General features: G+C 38.3%; 1 protein-coding gene across 2 annotated transcripts in view; it reads left to right on the top strand.

Moving 5' to 3' along the window:
• The window catches only part of LOC126203618 (1-acyl-sn-glycerol-3-phosphate acyltransferase gamma-like), a 75,963-nt gene extending 72,304 nt beyond the window's left edge, over positions 1–3,659 (top strand). For both annotated transcript variants that reach the window (XM_049937988.1, XM_049937989.1), the window contains exons 7-8: positions 2,934–3,153; positions 3,259–3,659. In XM_049937988.1, coding sequence (XP_049793945.1) covers positions 2,934–3,153; positions 3,259–3,362 — 324 coding nt within the window. In that variant the 3' untranslated portion in view covers positions 3,363–3,659. The remainder of the gene's footprint in view (positions 1–2,933; positions 3,154–3,258) is intronic.
• Positions 3,660–24,302: the final 20,643 nt, after the last annotated feature.

Below are 24,302 nucleotides of genomic sequence, written 5' to 3'. Positions count from 1 at the left end.
GACATCTTGTGTATTGACCATGAGGAGAAAATTCGAGATATTAGAGCCAATACAGAGGCTTACCGACAATCATTCTTTCCACGTACTATTCTTGAGTGGAACAGGGTTGGAGGGATCAGATAGTGGTACCGAAAGTACCCTCCACCACACACCATTAGGTGGCTTGCGGAGTATGATGTAGATGTAGATAGATGTCACCTATATGTTATTGAAATTCATTTAATTTGTTTCTGGAAGAGAATGAAGATATAGAACTGAATAGAATTACACGTCTGCAAATCTATTTATGGATCTAATATAATATCAGACCCTTTCAGTATGTAGCCACATACATTCTTTCTTCTAAAAAGACAGTTCTCCACTTGGCTAAGAAAGGAACTACAGAGCAGCTTACCGAACCCAATAGCATTGTTTGTAGGTCACTGTTAGTCTCCTGGTTTTTGATGTGAGCTCTAAATAGGGTGCTCTGCAATGTGCTGCACAGATGGCTTATGATATACACCACCATGAGACTGTTTAAATCTATGAAACAAACAAATAGTGTCAGTTCTCATATTGATTTCATCCATATCACAGTTTACTGAATTGTTGGACACCTTCATCTTCGACACTAACATACCAAAAGAACATTCTACCGACCCCCTTCTCCCGAGTAATTTGTTATTAAATATATGCCTTTGATTAACTTATTGTTTCTTTTTGATATGGCCAGGAAAAGTTTCATCCACAGCAAAGCAATATTGAAAGTTGCAGCATTCTTCTGACAAAGGTTTGGGTTCCAGAAGTGGGAGCATGCCTCCAAAAAATGCTTCATTGAAACAACTTCATTTTAATATTCTCCCAATGTCAACTGATCAGCATAATCCATCTGCATGAAAAAACTGCTAACAAGAAAGGATGGGAATTATAAAATGTTGAGTTAACAGGAGCTTTAACCCAGATGTGCTTTCTCCTGAAGCTACCAATACAGTTTGGTAGACTCCATGTTTCCCAGTAATGATTAGTTGTTTCCTTCCAGAAATATTAGGCTGTTGTTGGTAAATATTCAGTCTGCAATGTTCTTATAGTGGCCTTGATGTTTTAGCCACAATTCTTTGTATGGCAGTGTGTCCTCTGAAAAATAAAAGGAAAGTAGAATACCTATAACAACAGAACAAAGCAGAATACATATTCAACACTGTAAACACCTTAAATCTGAGTTCAAATGAGAGGAATTTTTGTCGGACGTCAGGTACACGGTAAAGTTTTGAGGTACTCCTTCATTTAAGGTTTCATAAATTTAAGGTTTCATAAATTTCTTCATTTATCTTCCTGTTGACATGTTGCATCATGCTTTTTCTTACACAATCTACCAAATAAATAAATAAATTCAATTGCACTTATGATGAAATTTGATAATGAGCCTTTTAACATGCATCTGAGGAGAAGGTAGATCAAATAACCATGAAAATTCAAGATGATGTGATTTCTGAAACATTCCCAACATGATTGATCAAGGGTTGGATACTGGAAAAAAGTCTAATATACTATTGTTTTTTTAAAGATTGCCGTACCAATTTTTTTTTTATGGATCCATCTCAGGACATACTACCACATTTTTTTGGGGCCAATGCAGGACTTATTTTTGAAATTAGTGAAAGCAGTTTACTGAAATATTAACTTACTATATAATAACTTTGATCAATAACAAAAAGAAAGCCAGTTCACTATCATTAACGAGAGACTATAATGTGTGAAAGAGTCAATTTTTTTAGCAGATGGTTTCTTAAAAATAAAGTGAGAAAGATGGTATAGCAGAAAACATGCGAATCCCAACAGTGGTTCTTAATTTTCTGCAAAAATTAATAGTTTTACTGAGAAACTGACTACAGTGATAGCTGTACTTACGCATCATTTACATGGAACATTAGGCTCGTTAAAGCCAGAACACCTTATTGTCTGAAGAAGACACGGTGCTATATTACTTCTCTTGATATCGAGTCACATGTGTGCTGTGACATCATCAATATATCTGTCATGCCAGGCATCATGTCACTTGTCACGCAACATTGATTGGCACCCTACCCTAGGGGCACAGGCAGCTGTCGCTTCCCTTTGGGTAGGTGCAGCTGGTATAGGCCACCCACCAGGAGCTCCTATTTAACCATGTTCAAGCCTTGTCCTGTGCATGCGCAAGCCACTTACCCACTGCAGACTGTGCACGGTCAGTTAAGGCATACAATTGCAAAGCTATGGCCTGGCTGTTTGTCCACGCCTGCTCATTGCTGCCCACAGGTGCTCCGTTACCTGCATGTGGATGCTTAAGCTGGAACAGACGGCATTAAGAGAGCAGAATTCGTGCTATGACATGGCAAGCAATTTGAATTGTCCTGCCCAACACTACAGTTCACCGCACTTCTGGATGTCAGTTAGCCTAATACCACTGACTTCATTTAGATATTGGTATCTGTTATACACTTTGCAGTCATTACTATCTGTTTATTGGTACCCCCTCCCTCACTCCCGTCCAACACACACACACACACACACACACACACACACACACACACACACACACACACACACTCTCTCTCTCTCTCTCTCTCTCTCTCTCTCTCTCAAGCTGGCACAGCGGGTCTTCGTATCCTCTTCCTTCATTATTATTACAGATGGACACTTTTTTGCTCGAGTTTTGCCCTGTCTGGTTCAACATACAGAGTTCCTCTTTCTCCCTAAGGAGGATGAACCTTATGTTCTGAAATTGAGGTGATTTTGAGATGTAATTTGTTTTGGTGTGTGTCTGTTGTTGGTTCTGGGAGTTGTGCCTCCTCCAGGTCTGTGTTGGTATCCTTTGTCTGTTCATGATTATAACAAATTCAAACTTTGAATAACTACATGGAAACTTGATTGGATTGATATGTGCAAGAGGATAAGCTGTGTATCATTGTCAACAGGATCGAATGATGGATAGCTTTTTCAACACTGGTGATTATTTCACGCAAAGTGATGTTCAGCGCGTTGAACCATTTCGTCTCCCTCGACGATACTGCAGTTTGTTGAATACTCTGTCCTGGGCAGTTGTTGTGTTGGTACCGATTGGCTATGGCTTACTTAAACTCCTCACCTCTGGCTCTACTGTCTACTTTATGATTGGTACAACAATCATTGCCATTTGTAAGTATGAGAATTCAATCATTACAGTGATTGATTAGAAAGTAAATGTTTCTTATAGCAAAAACAATAATAATTTGTTTGTTTGATTATTTATTTATTTTGCAGTTTTCGTGGTTCTTTACAAGATGATTGGAATCACAAAAATTAGCAAATCATCATCTTATGGTAAAGATAAACCTTCTAAGGGAGATACCAAAAAGACTGAGTAACGGATGGGAATGTGCATGGTAATGCTAATTTGTTCCTTAGTTATCACAGTAGCGTTGTGCAGCAACAGGTTTTCTTTAAACATTTTATGTTTATATGTTCCTGTGGGTAAAAGTTGATGCACCAGAAGAGAAGACTATCAGTACATGTAATCACCTTTCTTCTTTCTGTACATGTCTGTCTCCCGAAACAAAATGAAATTTTACTTGGGAGGCACAGAGTAGTACTAGAGTTGTATGGCTCATGAATAATTTGAAACCTGAACAGTTTGTATTAAACTACATGTAGTCACCATCGCATTTGTTGTTTAGATGCCCATTTCCATTTGTGCAAAGATATGATGTGGTAATTTATGGACCACATTGAAGAAAATAGACACCTAATGTAGTTTGTCAGATAGTTACAAAAAATTCTGTTCTGACATGGATGTGATGAAGTATACAGTGGTAACACATTGTATTGCAGTTAGTTAAGAAGAAAACTGTGTTTTTAAAAGCTTTTTTTTTTTATTTTGGGGAACTGAAAGGGAGGTAATCTCAGAAAATGATTTCTGTAAGTATAAAATGAAACAATTTTGTCTTTTTGTGCAGGAATACCGCAGTTTCTCCCTATGTAAAATCTCCGCCAGGTTTATCATGTAGTTTTGATTTGTGTTGTGAATAAATCCTGCGTAATTTTGTACATCTCTCTCATTGTTTCCCCCCCTCATTAATGGGATTCAGAAATTTTTTATAAAGCATATCATGACAACTTGATCAAAGACTGGTGTAACATTGTTCCACTGGAGATGTCTTGCCATACCAGTACAAAGTGTTCTTCCTTTTTTTAAATTTTTATTTGTAAATTCAGAGCTGTATGGCACCCATTGAATGTGTTACATTACCAATTAATTTAGTAAAGTATCGATGCTGCCAAAATTTATATTTTAAATATTACTTGCAATCATTGTTGTAGTAATTATATTGAGAGCTTTTCATAAATAACTCTCTAAAATGCATTTATTTTAATTTTGGTTGATATATCATTAGACATCTTTTGTGTTCATGTGCTGATCACCTGCAAGTCTGATGATAGTGTTAGCACTATAAAAAGACAGAAAATTATGTACTTCATAATGCATTTACTTAATTCTTTATTCTTAACTAAGTTACCTTTATATCAAGTCTTACTTCTGGCAGTTTTCTTTGTCAGCATATTTCCTTAATGTTTTTATGCATTACATAATAGTAGTGCTGCTAAGTGAAATGTAATACTTGTTTCTTTCTCATTTTAGAGAATGTTAAACTTCAGCACAATCATAGGTATTTGTGTTGCTGCTGTGTTATTATTACTGCTTCCTTGATGACGTAGGAAGTTTCTCCTAAATATGTAAATACTCACAGCCAAAGATGTTTGCTTCAGTTATAAGAATGTTCAGATTTTTAAATAACTGTTTAAGAAATTAATAAAAGTATTTAAAGATAACGGTATGGTTATTATCCAGAAATCCACAGTCCCAAATGTAGTGGTAGATAAAAGTATAAAATCTTGTTCAAGCTTAAATCTTCTTTCCTTCATATGCTGCCATATTACTGAAGCTATTCTACATGAATTTAAATTGATTGCAGTGTGCTTAGTACCACATTATAGGATATAGATTTGAGGAGTTGGTTACATTACCAGTTTCAGGTGTCAGGTGATCTGCTGATAAAAATTCCTTATTGAACAACCAATTTTTCCTCTGATCATCATCAGGTTCATAGAAGCATCTACACCATTATACCATGAAATATAAAATTGAAGGCATCACATAATAAAATCCATGAATTCATCTCTGTTGCCATGTAGTGATATAAACTACATCACCAATCATAAAATGTGCCAGACACATTGGTGCTGTATCAACAGGCAGCATTAATGCTACAAATTGCATTTTAAAAAGTGCTGACTGCACTGCTGATCACAGTCTTAACAGGGATCAACTTTCAGCATTAACACTATGAGTTGAGGCTGTGGCTGACTACTCAGCTGATGACTGTTGAAATGTGATCAGCTGTGCAATCAGCAGTGTGTTTAATGCCACCATTTGTAGTGTTGGTGCTGGTTGTTAATAAGGCATGAACGAATACAATGTCTGGCACATTTTATGATTGGCAGTGTAATTTGTATTACTATGTGATAAGAGTTATTCCCATTGTTCCTCTCTCCCTCTTTCTTGTTGTGATAATCATCTCACTCTTACTTACACTAAATGTCATCCCATATTCTTGTACTGTTCGTTCCCATATGTCCTCCAACTGCTCTTGTACTTCCTCCTACTTATTTCCCCAAATCATCAGATCATCTACAAACACCATAGCTTTCATATTCCTTTCACCAATTACTTGTGCTACTGTACTCATTATATCATCCATCACTACAATGAAGAGTAATGGTAAAAGTGCGCTTCCCTGCCTCAAGCCATTCCTCTGTTCAATCCAAGCTGATCTCTCTACTCCAACTTTCACACAGCTCACACTTCCATGGTACATTTCCCTTATTTTCCAAATAATATGTTTTGCCACTCCTCTGTTCTCCAAGGCTTTCCACACTTTGCTTCTACGTACACTATCATACACTTTTTCAATGTCCAGGAAGTTCATTAGTAGATCTATTCCATATTCATAGTGCTGTTCCTACAGTTGTCTTACAGCAAAAATTAGATCCACCATGGACCTTCCTGTTCTGAAGCCATGTTGCTCTTGTCTCATTCTTCCTTCTAATTTTGGCCAAATTCGTGCTTCCAAAATTTTCTCAAAAGTTTTTGCACAATGTTATCCCCCAATAGTTCTTGCACCCTTTTCTATTTCCCTTCTTAAAGATTGGGACAATTATTCCCTTTTTCCAGTCTTGTGGGATCATCTTCTGTCTCACACAATTTTCATTACTTGATATAGGCATTGTATCCCCACCTCTCCTGCTGCTCTCACCATCTCTACACTTAGCTCCTCCAGATCTGGTGACTTCCCTCCCTTCATCTTGCCCAACGCCTCTTCCACTTCTCCCCATGTAAGGCTTTTTCTGTTTGCTGTTCCTCCTATTTTTTTCTCCTCAGCTTTTTCCTCCTCATCCAGGTCTCCATTCGGGTTCAAAAGTTCTTCAGAATACTCCTTCCACATATTTTTGAGTTCCTCCTTATTCTTTACATCTTGTCCACTTTTGTTCACCATTCGAGCATAATCTGTCGTACCGTTCTTCCTCTTACTTTTAATCATCCCATATAACACCATTTTTGAACCTTCGCTATCCTCCTCCATCATTCTGGTCCACTGTTCCATCCACTTTCTTATTTCCTCTGCCACAACTCTTTATGCTTATTTCTTGCTTGCTTGATACTCTTCTCTTGTCTCTACTGTTCTCTTCTGGAACTATCCCCTAAAGGCTGTATTCTTCTTCTGTACTATATCCTTTGTTTTATCATTCCACCAGGTTGTTTTTTTTCCATCTCTTTGTGTTGCTTGTCCTCCCACATATTGCTTCCACCGCACTTACTAATTTTCCCTTGAATCTACCCCATTCCTCTTCTACCGTTTTGGTTCATCCTTTGGAATGCTTTCTTTTACTATTTGTAGGTACTGTAGCCTGCTTTCTTCCTCCTCCAACTTCCATACCCATAAACGTCTTTCCTAGTTTTCTGTCCCTTTATTATCCTTAGTCCCTTGCAGGTTCATAACCAGTAAGCGGTAGTCGCTATCCTAGGCCTCTGATGGTATTACCTTAATGTCAATGATGTTACTATTCATCTCACTGTCTACAGGAAGTAGTCAACTATAGACTTTCTCTTTAAGTGTTGACTGTACCAGGTAATCTTGTGGCTCTCTTTTCCTGAACCAAGAGTTCCAAACCAGCAAGCCATTCCTTTGACAGAACTCCAATAGTCTTTCACCTTCCTCATTTCGGCAGCCCCAACCCTCTGGTCCAAGCACACTTTAGCACCCTTGTCTTTCTCTTCCAAAGTATGCATTTAAATCTCCCATTACTATCATATTCTTCCTTCCTATCTGCTTCTGCATTTCCTCTTCAAACTTTTGCTTCTCCTCAGAAGTGCAACCCACCTGCATTGTATTACCTCTATGGTCCCCTTGAATGATATTTAGGTCTTCATCATCCTATCACTTAGTCTCTTCACTTTCTGTTTTAATGCATCTCTTACTACTATTCTGACTCCATTTCTCCTTCCCTCCTCATTTCCACTCCAGTACAGTCCTTAGCCTTCCCTCAGTTCTCTCCGTCCGTCCTCCTTTCCATCTCGTTTCAGCTAACCCCAATAGGTCTAACTTCCTCCTTTCCATCATGTCTACCATCTCCTCCACCTTTCCAATCAGTGTTTGTATATTTAATGGTCCAAATCTTAGTCATTGTTTATAGCCAGTTCCTTGTTGATTAAATCTGTCCTTTCTGATGCCTTCCCTATTTTTGAAAGAAGAAATCGTAATCCACTACTGGCTTGCTGGGTCTATCATAGCTTCACCAGAGCCCCATTAGCTGTCACTTTTCACGGTTCCTGGACCTTCACAGCTACCGTAGTGGTCCCAGGGCATACACAGTCCCCACTGTACCTCGCTGCTACATGCAATCCCCTACTTCATGCTTTTGCCCATCTCCCACGACTTGGACAAGGGGTTGGACTTGTGCGAGACAATGGGAATAACAATTGATGGGGTACAATTGAGGAGAGTGGAGAGTTTAAAGTACCTAGGAAGCCTGATACAGGAAGATGGAAAAAATGACAGAGAAATAAATAAGCAGGGGAGAAAAGCAGAAGTATTTCAGAAAGTGTGAAGCCTGATATGGAGCAAAGATGTACCCCAAATCACTAAAAAGGTTATATACCAGTCATACTATTTCCTGATCCTGACATGCTTCAGAAACCTGGGTTATGAAAGGAAGAGAGAAAAGCAAAGTACAAACTAGTGAGATGAAATTCTTGAGAAACTGTATTGGAGTGACAAAGATAGAAAGGTTAAGAAACGATAGGATCAGAGTGTTAATGAAGGTGAAACCATTACAAGAGGAGATAGTGAAATCAAGGCTGAGATGGTATGGACACATTAAGAGAATGGAGGAGAAGAGGATACCCAGGAGGATACACGAGAAGAAACTGGAAGGAAAGAGACCAAGAGGAAGACCGAGAGACAGATGTCTGAAAGGAGTATAGGACTGCGTCCAGAAGAAAGGAGAAGACTGGACCAAGGTGAATATAGAGAGATGGTGGCAAGACAGAAGACGATGGAGAGGCCTATGTTCCATATAGACCCGGCCAGAGGCTGGAAACTGTCCATCATGATGATGTGACAAGAGTAACAAATGCATGGATTTTATTATCTGATGCACTGATTTTATATCGCCTAGTATGATGTATATGCTTTTATTAACCTGACCTAGGTCCATGGACTAAAACTGGTTGTTCAATAAAGAAATTTTATCAGCAGCTGTTGATGGGAAATCTTGACGTTCCTCACAGGTTTAATATTGTGTCTTCTTTCCTTTCCATTCTCAACAACTAAATAACACCAAAAGCTAAATCCTTGATAAGATCTATGGGTAATATATTCATCTGCCTGTGTCACATTTCCCGATACTTTTATCACAACAAATCGTACTAAAATATGTGTGATTGGTTGAAAGGAGAAAACTGAGCAGCAACCATAGGGATATGTTCGTGAAGCTAGCATATTGTATTTCTTGTTTTTCATATTGTGTTATGAAAATATGTAGTTCAAACAATAAACTCCATTTAAGATCTCGCCAAATTCTTATTTCTTAGTATGGTTTATTGTGCTAAAGTATCAGAAAAGCTGATGTTGGTGCCTAAACATGTTAAAACACATTTTTTAGTAATTAATTGCCTCTTATCACCTACTAATCCACATTTTCCTTACCATAAATAATTTATTTATAGATGAAATTGGCTCATCTTCCCTTTTCAGCTCCGAAATGGTTTATAACCATTTCTTTAAAATCTGGGCAATTCGGTTTCAAGCTCATGTTCCAGGCTTTTGGCTAACAAAATTGCACAATGAATTCCTGTTGTGCTGTTTTTAGACTTGTGGTAATGCTGTACGTATTTGAAAGAAAATAAGTCTCTGGAACTCTGGCACAGCATGTTCACAAAAAGAAATGTGCTAATGCCGGTAACAGGGCATTTTGCAGCCACAAATTTCCTCTTTTCATCTGTGAAACTCCTGCTAGGTGGTGACACTTAATATTACCACATTCTAGGTCTCTCCAACCATATATTTAGAGACTTATTCCTACTGCAGATCAAATGGCCAATAACAGAAACAAAACCTATCTAAAACACTATCAAAACATTAATATTAAATTTCAGTTAACAATGCATCAAAGCATATTAAAAGAGATAGAGAGACAGGGGTACAATAGTTTCAGCCACTCCGTTCATTCCCTTTTGTTGATGTAAGCAGTGGAACATGAAAATTGCGTGGAAGTTGGTAAGACACACTTAGGCTGTGCTAGTTTACCCTTTGGGAGATCCATAAGAGCTGTTATCTGTAGAAGCTGTGACTCCAAATGTCTGCTACATAGAGATCACAGGTATTTCAAAGTGCTGCCTTAAGACTGGCTATTACCTGTTAAAAAAAAGTCTGTCAGTATCAACAATTTAAAAAATAAAATAAGTTAACTCATTATTCATGAGGGAGATATTTGAAACGCATTTGATAATTTAAATTCTGCGATACATTACTGAGAAATATATTTTGGGACAGCTCTGCCTCAGAGTGTTTAACTAAAAGTCATGCCTGACCTATACTCTGCAAACCACTCTGAAGGACATGGCAAAGGGTACTTCCATTTTACCAGTCATTAGGGAATTTTCCATTTCTGTTCATATATGTAGTGCAGGAAGAATGACTGCCTGAGTGCCTCTGTGTGTGCTGTGATTAGTCTAATCTTGTCTTCACAACCCCTCTGGGAACAATATGCGGGGGTTGTAGTATATTCCTAGATTCATTATTTAAAGCTGGTTCTTGAGACTTTGTAAGTAGGCTTTCTCACTACAGTTTCTGTCTCTCATCAAGTACAGTTTGTCTCTCATCAAGCATCTGCCAGTAAAAGTTACTTCACCATCACCGTGACACTATCCCATGGGTCAAACGAACCTCTGACCTTTTGTGCAGCCAACCTATTTGGTATAGGCCCCACACGTTTCAGCCATATTTTGAGATGGAGGATAGAAAGGAAGTCAGCATTGGTTGCAATGTCGTCTGTCTCTCTTTTATTGCACTGCAGATCTAGATTTCAACTGACAGTGCAGCTATCATCAGTATTACAAATACAAATAATACAATAATCAGCTCATTGAGCAAACACCATGTCACAGTTGTAAACAATTACAATTACTTGCTGTTACAGGTAGTCATGTAGTCCGAACATAATTATAATGACACATATTCCAGTCTAACTCGGGCATGTAAAAGCATTAGTCCAACTGAGGTGGCTGTTTACAGATCCATAAAACTAACATTGGTTTATGCCATACTGTATAGCCATTGCGTCTTTGTTTATTGCCCATATGTAATAGATTGGGTTAAGGTAAAACAATATTAATAGGTGTAAATATACAGGGAATTCAGATCGTAATTATAAGAAAATACAATTTTGTCTGAATAAGTGTTGCATTACATCATACTGGACAGCCAAGCCCCTCTGTTCTTATTGCCCATATCGAAAGAAATAACAATTACATGTGGATCAAACTGGAAGATTACTCAATGCCAGATTTCGTGAACATGTGGTGCTGAAAAGAAGTGGCTTGTAAATGTAATTTTGCTGCCCACAGCTGAGACAAGGTTCTGGATCTGACCTCACAATTAAAACTTCTTTGTAGTGGGAAGAAGGGTACCTTTTTGGATTTGCTGGAGGAGATTGAGATTTCTTGTCATCAGAAATCTCTCTTTTACTTGCTGAATGACCAAATGCGAATGAGTAACACCCATTTTTGGAAGCTTTTTAAAAACTGCCTTCTTGGTAGATGGCATGTTATGACCCAGGAGGAATGCTTTCAATCTAGTGGATCCATTCCTATGGAGTAACATTCTGACAGTGTACCAAATGAGTACAAATGGTGTAACCAAATATCTAAGCCATCTTTCTGGCATTTATACATTGTACATTTCGTAATATAGTTTTTTAACATCAATGTATGCCATTTATGTTGCTTGAAATTGGTTTATAAACATTTTACTGTGTGTTACATTAGCTGCGCAGCTAAGACACCTGTTTCAAAATTTCATCACATAGTTTCTACATACATGTACAACTTAATAACACCAAAAGCTAAACTGAACAAGATGGCATAGTGGTTAGCACATTGGACTCGCATTCGGGAGGACGACGGTTCAAACCTGCGTTCGGCCATCCAGATTTAGGTTTTCCATGATTTCCCTAAATTGCTTCAGGCAAATGCCTGGATGGTTCCTTTGAAAGGGCACGACTGATTTCCTTCCCCATCCTTCCCTAATCCGAGCTGGTGTTCCATATCTAATGACCTCGTTGTCGACGGGATGTTAACGCTAATCTCCTCCTCCACCAAAAGCTAAATCCATGATAAGATCTGTAAGTGTAAATTTATCTGCCAATGTCACATTTCCTAATACATTTACATTTAGGCTATAAAATTAAGTAAAGAGTGGTAAATTATGTTAGAATCTTCAGTCGGTTCTTGGTAGAACAACTTTATAATAAATGGAAAGCACCAGTTTGCTTTTGTTCTACAGTATTACTTTTATTGTGTTAACTGGTTTTTGGCTTACAAGGCCATCATTAGACATTTAAATGTAAGCCAAAAACGGGTTGACACAATAAAAGTAATATTTAAAAGTTGCAGGAATTACCGCAACCAATCGCCATTTTTTCTTCCATTTTTATTTATTCATGACTGGTTTCGAATTGGAGTATTGTGGGGGTCGTGTATCGAGTGAAACAGGCACTTTTCCACCGATGGCGACTCCCACATGGTTGCAGTAATTCCTGAAACCTTGAACAAGACAGTCGCAGTTTTTGAAATCTCCAGAATGGATAAAAGTTTTAAAAGTAATATTGTAGAACAAAAGCAAACTGGTGCTCTTCATTTATTAGAATGGTAAATTATAATTTGTACACCAACTTGTTAATTCTGGTTCAATGTTTTATGAGAATAAAATTTAATATTACAAAGTACTTCATGATTAAGCATCCTGTAACATTATTGTAATGATTTTTCGAATGTATATGCTTCTGTGTAAAACTGTATTTTATTGTGATTACTATTTAATTTTACTGTCTTTTTATGCACATAAATGTTTTATCTTAACCCAGTCTTTTGCACCTAGGCAATAAAAATAGAGGGTGTTGGCTGTCCAGCAAGATATAGTGTAACACTTGTCATACTGTTTTATGCCTTCAGACAAAATTATAATTTATTATTATTACTGTTTGAATTCCCTGCAGTTTTATGTATATAACTTTTTTTATCTTAATCCAATCTTTTACGTACAGGCAATAAATAGAGGGCTGTCTAGTATGATGTAAATCGAGGCTAGCTGTATGTATCTATAAACAGCAGCAGCATTTGAATGAATACTTGTACAATGCCTGAGTTACATTGGAATATATGTTGTTATAATTACTCCAGTGTACATGACTGATCAGTGTGCTGTTTCTTGTATTATTTTTACCTACAGCACTGATGATAGCTGCACTGTCAGTTGAAATCTAGATCTGCAATGCAATAAAAAAGACAGATGACATTACAACTGATGCTGACCTTCTTTCTGTCCTGGATGACATCATGGTCATAGGGCACAATCATCCCCATGGAATAGAACATGATCTAAGGTGGATCACATGTGTTCTGTATAAAGTTTCTGTTGTCAACTGACTGCATTTCCCTGGTATTCTACCAATGAGTCACTGCCTGCCCCGTATTTCACTAATGTTACTCCCAGGTATTTGTACGAGTTGACCACATCTAATTATGACTCATTGATATTGTAGTCATAGGATACTATGTTTTCTGTGAAGTGTAAATGTTTACATTTCTGAACATTTAAAGCAAGTTGCCAATTTATACACCATTTTGAAGATTTGTGCAGCTTTTCTCAGTATTTCATTATAGATAACTGTGTCATCTACTTGAAAGTCTGATGTTACTACTGATGTCATCTGCAAGCTCACCAACATACGACATGAACAACAAAGGTCCCAACACACTTCCTTGAGGGACAGCTGATGTTTCTTCTACATCGCTCCATCCAAAATAACAACCTATATCCTCCCCCCTGAGAAATCCTCAATCCAGTCACAGATTTTGCCTGATACCCCATACAGTCATAGTTTCAATAATAAGCATAGGTCTGATACTGAGTCAAATGCCTTTTTGAAATCAAGAAATACAGCATCTATCTTTCTGCCTTGATCCATGGCTTTCAGGATTTTATGTGAAAAAACTGTGAATTGGGTTTCACATGATCTATGTTTTCAGAATCCATGCTGGTTGGTGTGAATGAGGTCATCCTGTTGAAGATACCTCATAATTAGGCCAGTGGGCTTGGAATCGAAATCAGAAATAATTTCTACGAAAGGTTCTATTGTTTTAATGGCTTCATTTGTGGCTCGTATAACTGTTCTAGGCTTTACCCCTCGGCGGAGTTGTGCTTAAATGGTGGATGATGATGATGTGGTGGTGGTGGTGGTGGTGGGAGTGGGGTATAAAAATGTAACCCCAAAAGGGGTATTTTTACAGTTATACCTTGTAAAGAACTCACAATATCGAAAAGATGACCCTATTAAAAATTGTAGGGCATTAAATTCTGTGTTGAACGAGACCAAACACACATTTTTTTGGACCACCCCTTCCCATTCTAGTGCTCATCAAAGTTGGAAAAATTTTACATATTTATAAAAATTTTCATTATAACTTCTACTTATTGGTAATATCACCCAAAGTAACCCATCTATCAATAAAAATGGTCCATACAAAAGTCACAGAGGAACACATTCTGCATTGAGCGAGACAAAAAGTGAAATTTTTTTTGAACGACTCGCTCCCATACAGCTCCACCTTAAAGCTGGACCAACTTACATTGATTGTATGGGCTGTGAGGAAGAGCAGGGAATATCTTTGTTGCAGCCTGTTTTGTATTGAAGTTAGATAAAGGGTAAAACATAGTACTGTAGCACACCATGGTACTAGTCTTGTGCCTAGTAAATATAGTAATATGTTATTTCACTAAAATTTGACTCCGTGGGTAGTTAACTATCAGAATATATGACAAGTTTTGGAGTGGTTTATGGTCTGACTTGAGAGTTGAGCAGACTGTAATGCATTTGTTAAAAAGTACTGGAGGGCTCTGTCATGCTCAGGCAGTACTGTGAGTGGATGGATTCTGACCATGCCAGCTGTTATTACAGTTACCCTGTGGGTTGAAGAGTTCTGTGGGGTGGAACATGTTGATGCGATGGATGTTAGAGTGCAGCATGAGAATTCAGAAGTTTATTCCACGATTCTTTCTGCGTTACTAATTTGTTGTGTCCATCGGCACAAGAATCGTCGAAGGTGACTCAATCAGCTGCCACAGCCCACAGAGTCTTTGAAATTGGCAATTCCTCAATGCTAACCCTGGTTGGTCAAACCTTGACAACGTCAGGTTTGAGAGAGAGAGAGAGAGAGAGAGAGAGAGGTGAAAATACAAGGATTCAAATGAAGATTACCATTGATGGGGATATACCAGTGAACCCTGAAACCATCTTCCACCAGGTAGCTTCAGATGAACAACTTGAAGAATACTTGTTTTGTAAATAAAACTGCCTTTTCCTGGTGCCACTTAATTTATATGTCCCAGATATGTTTCGCCTTTTTCTTGTTCTAAGGCATCATCAGTTTGATCTTCTTCCAGTATGAGCTGCCACCATATCTCCCTTCTCTGTTCGATGCAGTTGGAATCAGGAAGACTCCCAAGTCAGTATTATGTGACTTGTTCGCACCACAGAATGAGATAAATATGTAAGTAGCAGCTTTTGTCATCAATGGCGGGTTTCTTCTCCACTGGATTGTGTGGAAGAATGGTGAAACATTCCAATTAATCCTAACCAAATATATTGATTACCTGAAAAGACTCTACAACCAAAGAGCTACAAGTGTGGTGTTTGATGGCTGCCCAGAAGCCCAGCACACCAAAATATGCTGAGCACCTCTTATAAAGCAAAAGACACACTACCCCTGAGGTCATATTTATCAAGTTAATGGTGGGGACCATGACTCAGGGTCAGTTCCTTTCCATCCACAGAAATAAATCAGTCTCAATATAAATAAATCAGTCTCAAAATATTGCTTACTGAGAGATTTGAAGGTGAAGGATTCACAGTAAAGCAAGCTAAGGAAAATGCAGCCCACCTGATTGTTGCCATAGCCTTGAGGTATCACGGGAGCGTGAGTAGGTTGTGGTAGTTGAGGATACGGGCCTCTTCAGCATGCTGAATGCCCTAGCCAAATCATGAGCAAACATATATTTCTCAAAACCTAGAAGAGGAATGACCCTATCAAAAATATTTGGTCCCAACAGCTTCAGATAGGCAGACATCATCAGAAAGCCACTCATATTCATCCACACAATAAGAGGATGTGACACAACTTCAACACTCTTCAAGCAGAGCAAGAATGTGGTAGTGAAACTGTTGTTGTGGTGTTTTTTCTTTTAGCTTGACAATCAAGCGGAAGCTATTGGCGAAGCTGGCCTATGGTTTTTAACACTCCATTACAGAGTTAGGGCAGGAGATACTTTTGATAAATTGCAATTGAACCTGTTTTCCAAAGCCCTCTTGACATCCAGATTCATCCTGGCATCCCTACCACCAACATTCAAAGCAGCTCGCCAAAACTGCTTGAAAACTTGTCTCCTAGAAAACAGCTCCACAGTCTCTTCTCTCGACAGTTTTCTGTTGTGGTTGTTGGAAGGCTGGATTAAGTGGTCATTGATTTGTTCCAATTGCAAGGGGAACTACTGCACTAACTCTCTCCTATGGGATGAAACAAACGAACCAGATGTTGGCAAAGACATAGACTGCATATATGGGATGGCAAACATTACAGACTTTGAGGAGCCTAGTGATGGGGCAATGGACTCTGAATTGGAAATTACAGACTTTGGGGAGCCGAGTGGCCCAGCGACAGTCAAACGTCGACATCTGTGAAATTTATGTACCTACTTATTTTTCTCTCCTTTTTATCGTCATACCTTTAACTACTCTGTTTGTTAGTATAAAATGTAATCTTCACTAATTGATTTCAATAATTGTGTTTCTTATCTTGCCTCCATCTTCAAATCAGTGGAATGGATCTCTTCATATTCCTTATGAAACCATTTCTTAATTATAATCTTTTTATATATTCTACAATTCTGATATTTTATTGTATTTCTATATTTACTAAGTACAATATTAGTGCAATGGAATGCTATAGTACTACATTTATGTTAGTGTAATTATGTCATATTATATTAGTGTAAATAACACTCATTGGAGAACTGCAGTTTAAACAATCTTCATTCATTCTGAGAAATGATCCAACTTTAAGGTGGAGCTGTACAGAATGGATGGTCCAAAAAATTCACTTTTGGTGAATTTAATTCTCTATAACTTTTATATGGACCATTTTATTAATAGACGGGCTAGTTTAAATAATATTACCAAAAAGCAGAGGTTAAAATGCAAACTTTTCATGAGTATATAATATTGGTCAAACTTTGATGAGCACTACTGTGGGATCGGGTGGTCCAAAAAATTTGTGACTGGTTGTATTCCATGCAGAGTTTAATGCCCTACAACTTTTGATAGGGCCATATTTTCAATATTGTGAGACCTTTATGAGAGTTAGCCGCAAACCACAAAAATGACCCTTTTGAGCAACACACCACTTAAGCACAACTTTGCGAAGGGGCAAAACCTAGGACAGGCATATTGGACCACAACTGAAACCATTAAAACAATAAAACTTTTGTAGCACTTATTTTTGATTTGTATAATTTTTTGGTTTTACGCTACTGGCCTATACATTTGAGCTAAGACTATGTTCTAAGATTCTACAACAAATAGATGTCAAGGATATTGGATGGGAGTTTTATGGATCACTTCTCTGCTCTTTTGTAGAAGGGTGTGACCATTGTGCTTCCTTAGAACCACTGGCAACAGCTTTTTTTCGGAGGAATCATCAGTTATTATAGTTAATAGAGGGGCTAACTTGGCTGCAAATTCAATATACAGTGGAATATGTTAGGTATTACGTCTAGCCCCAGAGCTTTGTTCAGTTTCAAAAATTTGAGATGTTCCGTGATGGCAATAACTCTAATATCTTTGTCAGGGCTTTGGTTGCCTATCAGTTATCATCATATCCTGAAATGAGGCACATTGTACCAAAGATCCTTCCCACCCCTCCTAAACAGGTGTTCCTGTGCACACCCAACTTCCACAACATCCTAGTCCATCCTTATGCCATGCCCAATCCCAACTCCTTTCCACAGCAATCATATCCCTGTGGAAGACCCAGGTGCAAGACCTGCCCAATCCACCCAGCACTTCCTAACCCAGTCCACAAGCTTGTCCTACCGCATCAAAGGCCAGGTCACCTTTGAAAGCAGGCATGTTGTATACCAGCTCTGCTGCAACCATTGCACGACTTTTTATATTGTATGACTACCAGACAGCTTTCCACCAGGATGCACAGTGACTACCAAACTGTGGCCAAGAAAGTAGACCACCCTGTGGCATTATGTGCAGCTTAACATAACACACTTTATTTCAATGACTTTTTCACTACCAGAGCCATCTGCATCCGCCCTTCCACCACCAGCTTCTCTGAACTGCACAGATGGGAGTTCCCTCTTACAACACATTCTCTGCTCCTGAAATTATCCCAGCCTCAACCTACAGCAACCTCCACCCAACAGTTTCTGCCCCCCCCCCCCCCCCCCTCTGTCCTATCACTTCCTCCCTATTAACATATCCCTCACCCACATTGTGTGCCGTGCTCTGCCAATGCACTCGGCCATCTTTTCACCTTCTCTGCTCCTCTATTTTTCCACCCCTCTCCCTCCTCCACAGCTTCCCAGTGCTGTGTCTGGTGGCAGTCATGTCATGCTGCTATCTAGCCTCTGCATGCTCTGCCAGACAACACTCATTTCTCCCTCCACCCGTACCCTACTGTCCCTTCCCCTTCCCTAGGCTCACTCCCGGACTGCTGCATTCATTTGACACGACAGTTGCATTATGGTCAGTACTACCAGAAATAGTGGTGATGTGTGTGTGAGGTATGCTTGTTTGTGTTTTCTTTTGTGAAGAAGGCTTTGGCCGTAAGCTAAATGTGCAACAGTCTCTTCATTGTGCCTGTCTGCAAGTCATTATGTTATCTTTGTACGGTGAGTATCAGTCTGTCCTTTTCCTGATATTGTTGATATTCCAATTTGGGCTTTACATTGTTTAATATCTAAATCGCGCATCTTTGCTGTGATGTGAGGATTCAAGTGGGGTTATTGTCCTACATTTTCCTTTGTAAAGGAACTTCTGAAAATGGAGTTAAGTATTTCTGCTTTTGCTTTGCCATCCTCTATTTCAGTTCCTATCTTGTGCTACTAACAGCTTTTACATACAACCAGAATTTCTTTGGGTTATGCGAGAACTCTTTAGATGCTACTCTGCTGCAGTAGTTGTTGAAGGCTTCACACCTTCCTCTCTTAACAACCAAACTTTTTTATTCATTCAGTATATGCCTCTGTTTTTCCCCTACTCTTATTATGGAGCAGTTTGTTTTCTTTAGAAGTTCCTTTACATTGCCCGTATTCCATGGAGGATCCCTCCTGTCATGAACTGTTTTACTAGGTACATATCTATCTAGTGCATGGTCAACAGTTATTTTAAACTTGAACTGTAGTTCCTGAGCATACTCCAGGCCTAAGCTGAAAGTTTAATGTTCTGCATTGAGACATGACAGCACCACCTTTCTATAGTTTTCTAAATGTACAAACCTTTCTACTTGTTCTAGTTATCATTTGCACTTTGATCATTATGGTCACTGATACCAGTTTCAATGTGACGTCCTCAGAGAGGTCAGCTGTATTAGTTGCCATCATATCCAGTTTTATTTTCATCCTGAGTAGGGTTCCGAACTACCTATTCTAGTTAGCTTTCAGAGCAGGCATTTAGTAATGTTTTGCAAGATATCTTGCCACACATACCACTATCAAAACTACAGTTATTTGCATTGATTAGCAGGTGATTAAAATCTCTTCCGATGATTACAGTGGGAACTTATGTATTAACAAAGTGAGGTTTTCACTATTTTTTTGGTTGCATCAGTGTTCTTTATATGGTCTTCTTTCTTATTACTGACCTTGTATGCTTGTTCTATTTCATACCATTTTGCAGTGTCATGCCTGGATATTTAATTGATGTGACTGTCTCGAGCAGTACACTACTAAAGCTGTATTCAGACATTATAGGATTGTTTTCTCTACTCATGTGCATCAACTTACATTTTTCTGAATTTAGAGCAAGCTGTCATTCATCACACCAAATAGAAATTCTGTCTGTCATCCTGCATCCTCCTGCAGTTACTCAGTGACAACACTTTGACGCAAACTACAGTGTCTTAAGGAAACAGTTGCAGACTGTTTACATGTATAGAGTACATAAATAGTCGTATCACAGTTCCCTGTGGTACTCATGACGTTACCCTTGTCTGTGATGAACACTCACCATAAAAAACAATGTAATGGGGTTCTAGTACTTAAATCTTTGAGCCACTCACATACCTAAGAGAACCTATTTCATATGTTCACACATTTGTTAAATCTGCAATGAGGCACTGTGTCAAATACTTTAAAGAAATCTAGCAATATAGAATCTGCTTGTTGCTCTTCATCCATGGTTCATAGGCTGTCGTGCAAGAAAAGGTCAAGCTGAGTTTCACCCGACTCGTGCTTTCGAAATCTATTCTTATTTGTCTGACAGAAAATTTTCTATCTTCAGGAAATTTATTTTAATATAGAATATGCTCAAGACTTCTGTTGAATACTGATGCTAGGGATACTGGTGTGTTATTTTGTGGGTCCGTTCTTTTACCTTCCTTGTATACGGAAGTCACCTGCATTTTCTTCCAGTCACTTGAGACTCTGTGCTGGACAGCATGTAAATAAGTACAAGCTAAGATGCCTATGCTGAAGAGTATTCTCTGTAAAATCAACCTACGATTCAATTTAGACCTGGTGACTTATTTGTTTTTAAATCTCAATACTAGGAATGCCTATTTCTATGTCTGCTATAAGGGACTATGTGCAGCGGTCTAATGCTGGCATGTCTGTATGATCCTCCAGTGTGAATGATTTTTTAAATTCAAAGTCTTCTATTGCCACATCAGACTGGTTGATGAGTGATTGCATACAAGTCTTTGACCCATCAGCGATTTACGTAGGTCCAGAATTTTCTTGAGTTCTGGGAAAGACCCTTCACTAATATATGAAGTTGTAATATGCTTTCACACATAAGTCTTTTCATACATGCATGAATTTGTGCCAACTTCTGCCTGTCGCCATTTCTGTGTTCTTTACTTCATTTTAAAACTTGTTCCAAAAACTAGGATTTTTGAAATGAAACATTGTTCAATTACTAATGTTAGATACAGATATATATTTATAGCTTCGGACATCACCATTAATAAAGTGGTTAGTATACTTGTGCACTGGTCTTTGACTAAAATAAGTTGAAACTTGGCCATTTACTAGCTGCTATAAAGATATGAACTCAAATCATCTATTTCACAATAGTTTCCCATGAATAGAAGTCATGGAGCTGGCTGAATCAGAGTAGATGTGTTTATCTCGTACAGCTGCCAAGAACCTATCAGTCATCTGACACAGTTGTTACTTCATCTGTATTGCAGTAACATCACACCTTTCTTCACTTTCTGAGCCGATAATTTCTATGTCAAATGTACAGTCACTACAGTCATCCATTTTCTGAAGCAAAACCTTAACAGTAACACAGAACAGATGCTGAAGAAATGCTTTTTGTTGTTAAGTACCCAAATCTGCAGACAGTAAAGACAAAATCTAGTGGCAACCACTTCAACCAATACTAGACAGCCTGGCTACAAATGTAGGACTGAATGCTCCTTACCTGCTGTACACTTTAGCTATCAGTGCTGAAATGGATGTAAGGGAGGTTTTATTTTTCCAAAAGCTCTGTTCTTAAGTTGCCTTAGTGTACTTGCGATTATAAGTGCCCAAATTAATAATACTGAGGCAACTCAGAACTTTGTGTTAAGAGGTTGAAGCCTGGTGGGTCTTTTCCTTCTTAAATCCATTTGCTCTGCACATAATTCTCCAGAGTGCAATTTACAGTGAGTTTAAACTTTGACCATAATTTATCTGTATCATATTGGAACTCAGTGCTGTCCATTCATTGTCTAAATATGTTGCTAACAACTGCTTATATGCACTCTTTCTAGTATAAAAACTCTCCTAGCCTTCTTGAAGGATTTATCAACTTTAGTAACCATTTTCACTCTATTATCATGATCATTAATCCTTGTCTCTATACTGGGACTCTTAATAACATCAGTCCTGTTGTTTGTAGATGCAGGTTCTAAAATATTTGCATCGTGTGGGGGTTCTCAAACTAGTTAATCAGGACAGTTTTTGGAAAATGTGTTCAGAAACTCTTCACAAGATTGTCTGCTGTACAATCTGCAATGAATCCATAGATATCCCAGTGTATACTTGGTAGGTTAGTTCAGTCCAACTCATATTGCACGATTGTGTTACTTTCATGCTACTGAGCATAGACTTTGAATGATTCTGCAACTGTTACAGTGTAATTGTTGGGTTAGTAAAAACATCCAATGGTTAAACGGAGTTCACATAATTACTCGCCTCCAGATAGCTTTACAATCGGACTTAATTTTGACCTTGATAGACACAATATTTTTTGTCAGGCATCTAATCTGTCTTTCTCATATACATTCTATGCCTCATAAAATATTCCAGAGCCCCCTTGGGTGCATTTGACACACTCAGCTACCTGCGTAGCAGCCTCTAATGCGTAGCCTGACCCATTTAAGGGGATCCTACAGTTCTCAAATCCACGGCCCAAGTCCATAAAGTTGCAGCTTAGCTTTCCACAGAACCGGTCTTTGGTTTGAACCTTCCCTCTGACTCAGAACCAGATGACCACAATCAGTTCTGAGGATAGTGCTGCTTATTTTTTAAATTTTTTGGAGTTCTGTGAAGAAAACTCACGTTCTCAACCTTCTCTGGCTGTCACTGGAATAATCAAAGTATGAGCTCAGAGACCATGTGACAGGCATAATTTGCCACAATGTTCACCCTGTTTCCTCAATGGCTGCCAGAATAGTCTCTTCAACATGTTGAATCAGGCTCAAAGGCATACACACTGAACACAAACGGCATTCCTTCCTGTGTCTTGCTGCTATTTCTCTATGGGGTACCATTATTTGCTGCAGTCTGAACTGCTGATGTTTCAGACCCCTACCTTTTTGTGTCTGTCTCTTCTTGACACAGAACATAGTATATTTCCCAATAGGAAAAGTGAGTTTCATGTGCCACTCAATCAAGTGCATGAGTAGTGATAGATCCTGTACTTTCTGTAGAGGAGACAGCACTCACAGGAGAGAATAATACTTAAGGTACTTTTGTATCTCGGGTACACCACTCTCAGTACTGTAGTCTTCCCAAAACACCCATGCAGGTTCCAATTGCTTGGTAGTAGTCACGGCGATTTCCAGCTGTTTAAAAAAAGCAAGTAAACTCATCTCATGCTCAAGACAGCACTCACAGTATGGCTGGTACAATATTTTACAAAATTTTGCTATGATTAATAGCCAAGAAAGATGGATAGACCCATGCCCAGCCAGTATTGACCAAATTCAGTTCCCTTAGCTGTCACCGGTTAGCAATATACATTCTTTAATTTCATAAGATCTGTACTTACTTCAGTAGACTTTAGTACATGTGAAAATGGGAATAATTATTGATTGAGAAATGGGAAACAGTGACTTCTTTGTGGCCTTGAGATTTCTTAATAATTGTATTTTATTTTGTTTAGTTTAATTTCCTAAGTTTGCAGAAGACAATGAGAGATTTTGTACAAATAAGACAGAACAAGGAAACAAGGGCTGCCTTCCAAAAATTGTGGAAGTCTGGAAACTTGTAATCACTCAAGCAGGTCTCTGATATAAACAATCCGAGTTTGCCCCAGTTACTCAAAGGAGATTCACCCACCATGAAAAGACCACCAAAATTTCGGACTTTTTATTTCCCTCCCTCTCCAAAATGAAGCATTTAATTGAAAAAGTGAAGGTTACTAAAAAAGTAGAGCATTAAATTCTCCACTGAGTGCCAAAACTACACTATTTGATTAAAATTTTATGCAAAATTTTGTAGGAGAAAAGTTGTAGAGCAGCAAATTGTGTTTTCAAGAAGTCAAAGAAAGTAACCAGAAACCTAGTTGGCAAATAAATATCTCCATCATTCAGTCATGCAGGTTGTAAGAGGTATTGGTACATATATTGTACATTTCAGTGGTTTTTTTTTTTCTCTCCCTACAAAAACATCACATAATTTACTACCCAATGTTTTCTGTACACTCATACCTGCACTGCAGAGTGGACTACTACTGTCAGTACTGCTTTGTTTCTGCATGACAGCACTTCAATACCTGATCTACTGCCCAGGTTGTCTAGTGCCATTAGCCTTGCAGAAAGCATTCAAATTCAGTTTTGGCATAAGGTAGGTATTCTCTACTGTAGAATTAGCTGATATTCACCTAATTTATGAAGAAGCAAGGCAATCTGCAATAATGGCAGGGAATGTGTATTATTACAGATTTACAAATGCAGGAACCTTCATTGCCGTGCA

The sequence above is a fragment of the Schistocerca nitens genome, chromosome 9 (genome assembly GCF_023898315.1).
Source record: "Schistocerca nitens isolate TAMUIC-IGC-003100 chromosome 9, iqSchNite1.1, whole genome shotgun sequence".
In the NCBI taxonomy this organism is placed as follows: Eukaryota; Metazoa; Arthropoda; class Insecta; order Orthoptera; family Acrididae; genus Schistocerca; species Schistocerca nitens.
This window is presented reverse-complemented; position numbering and strand designations above follow the sequence as displayed.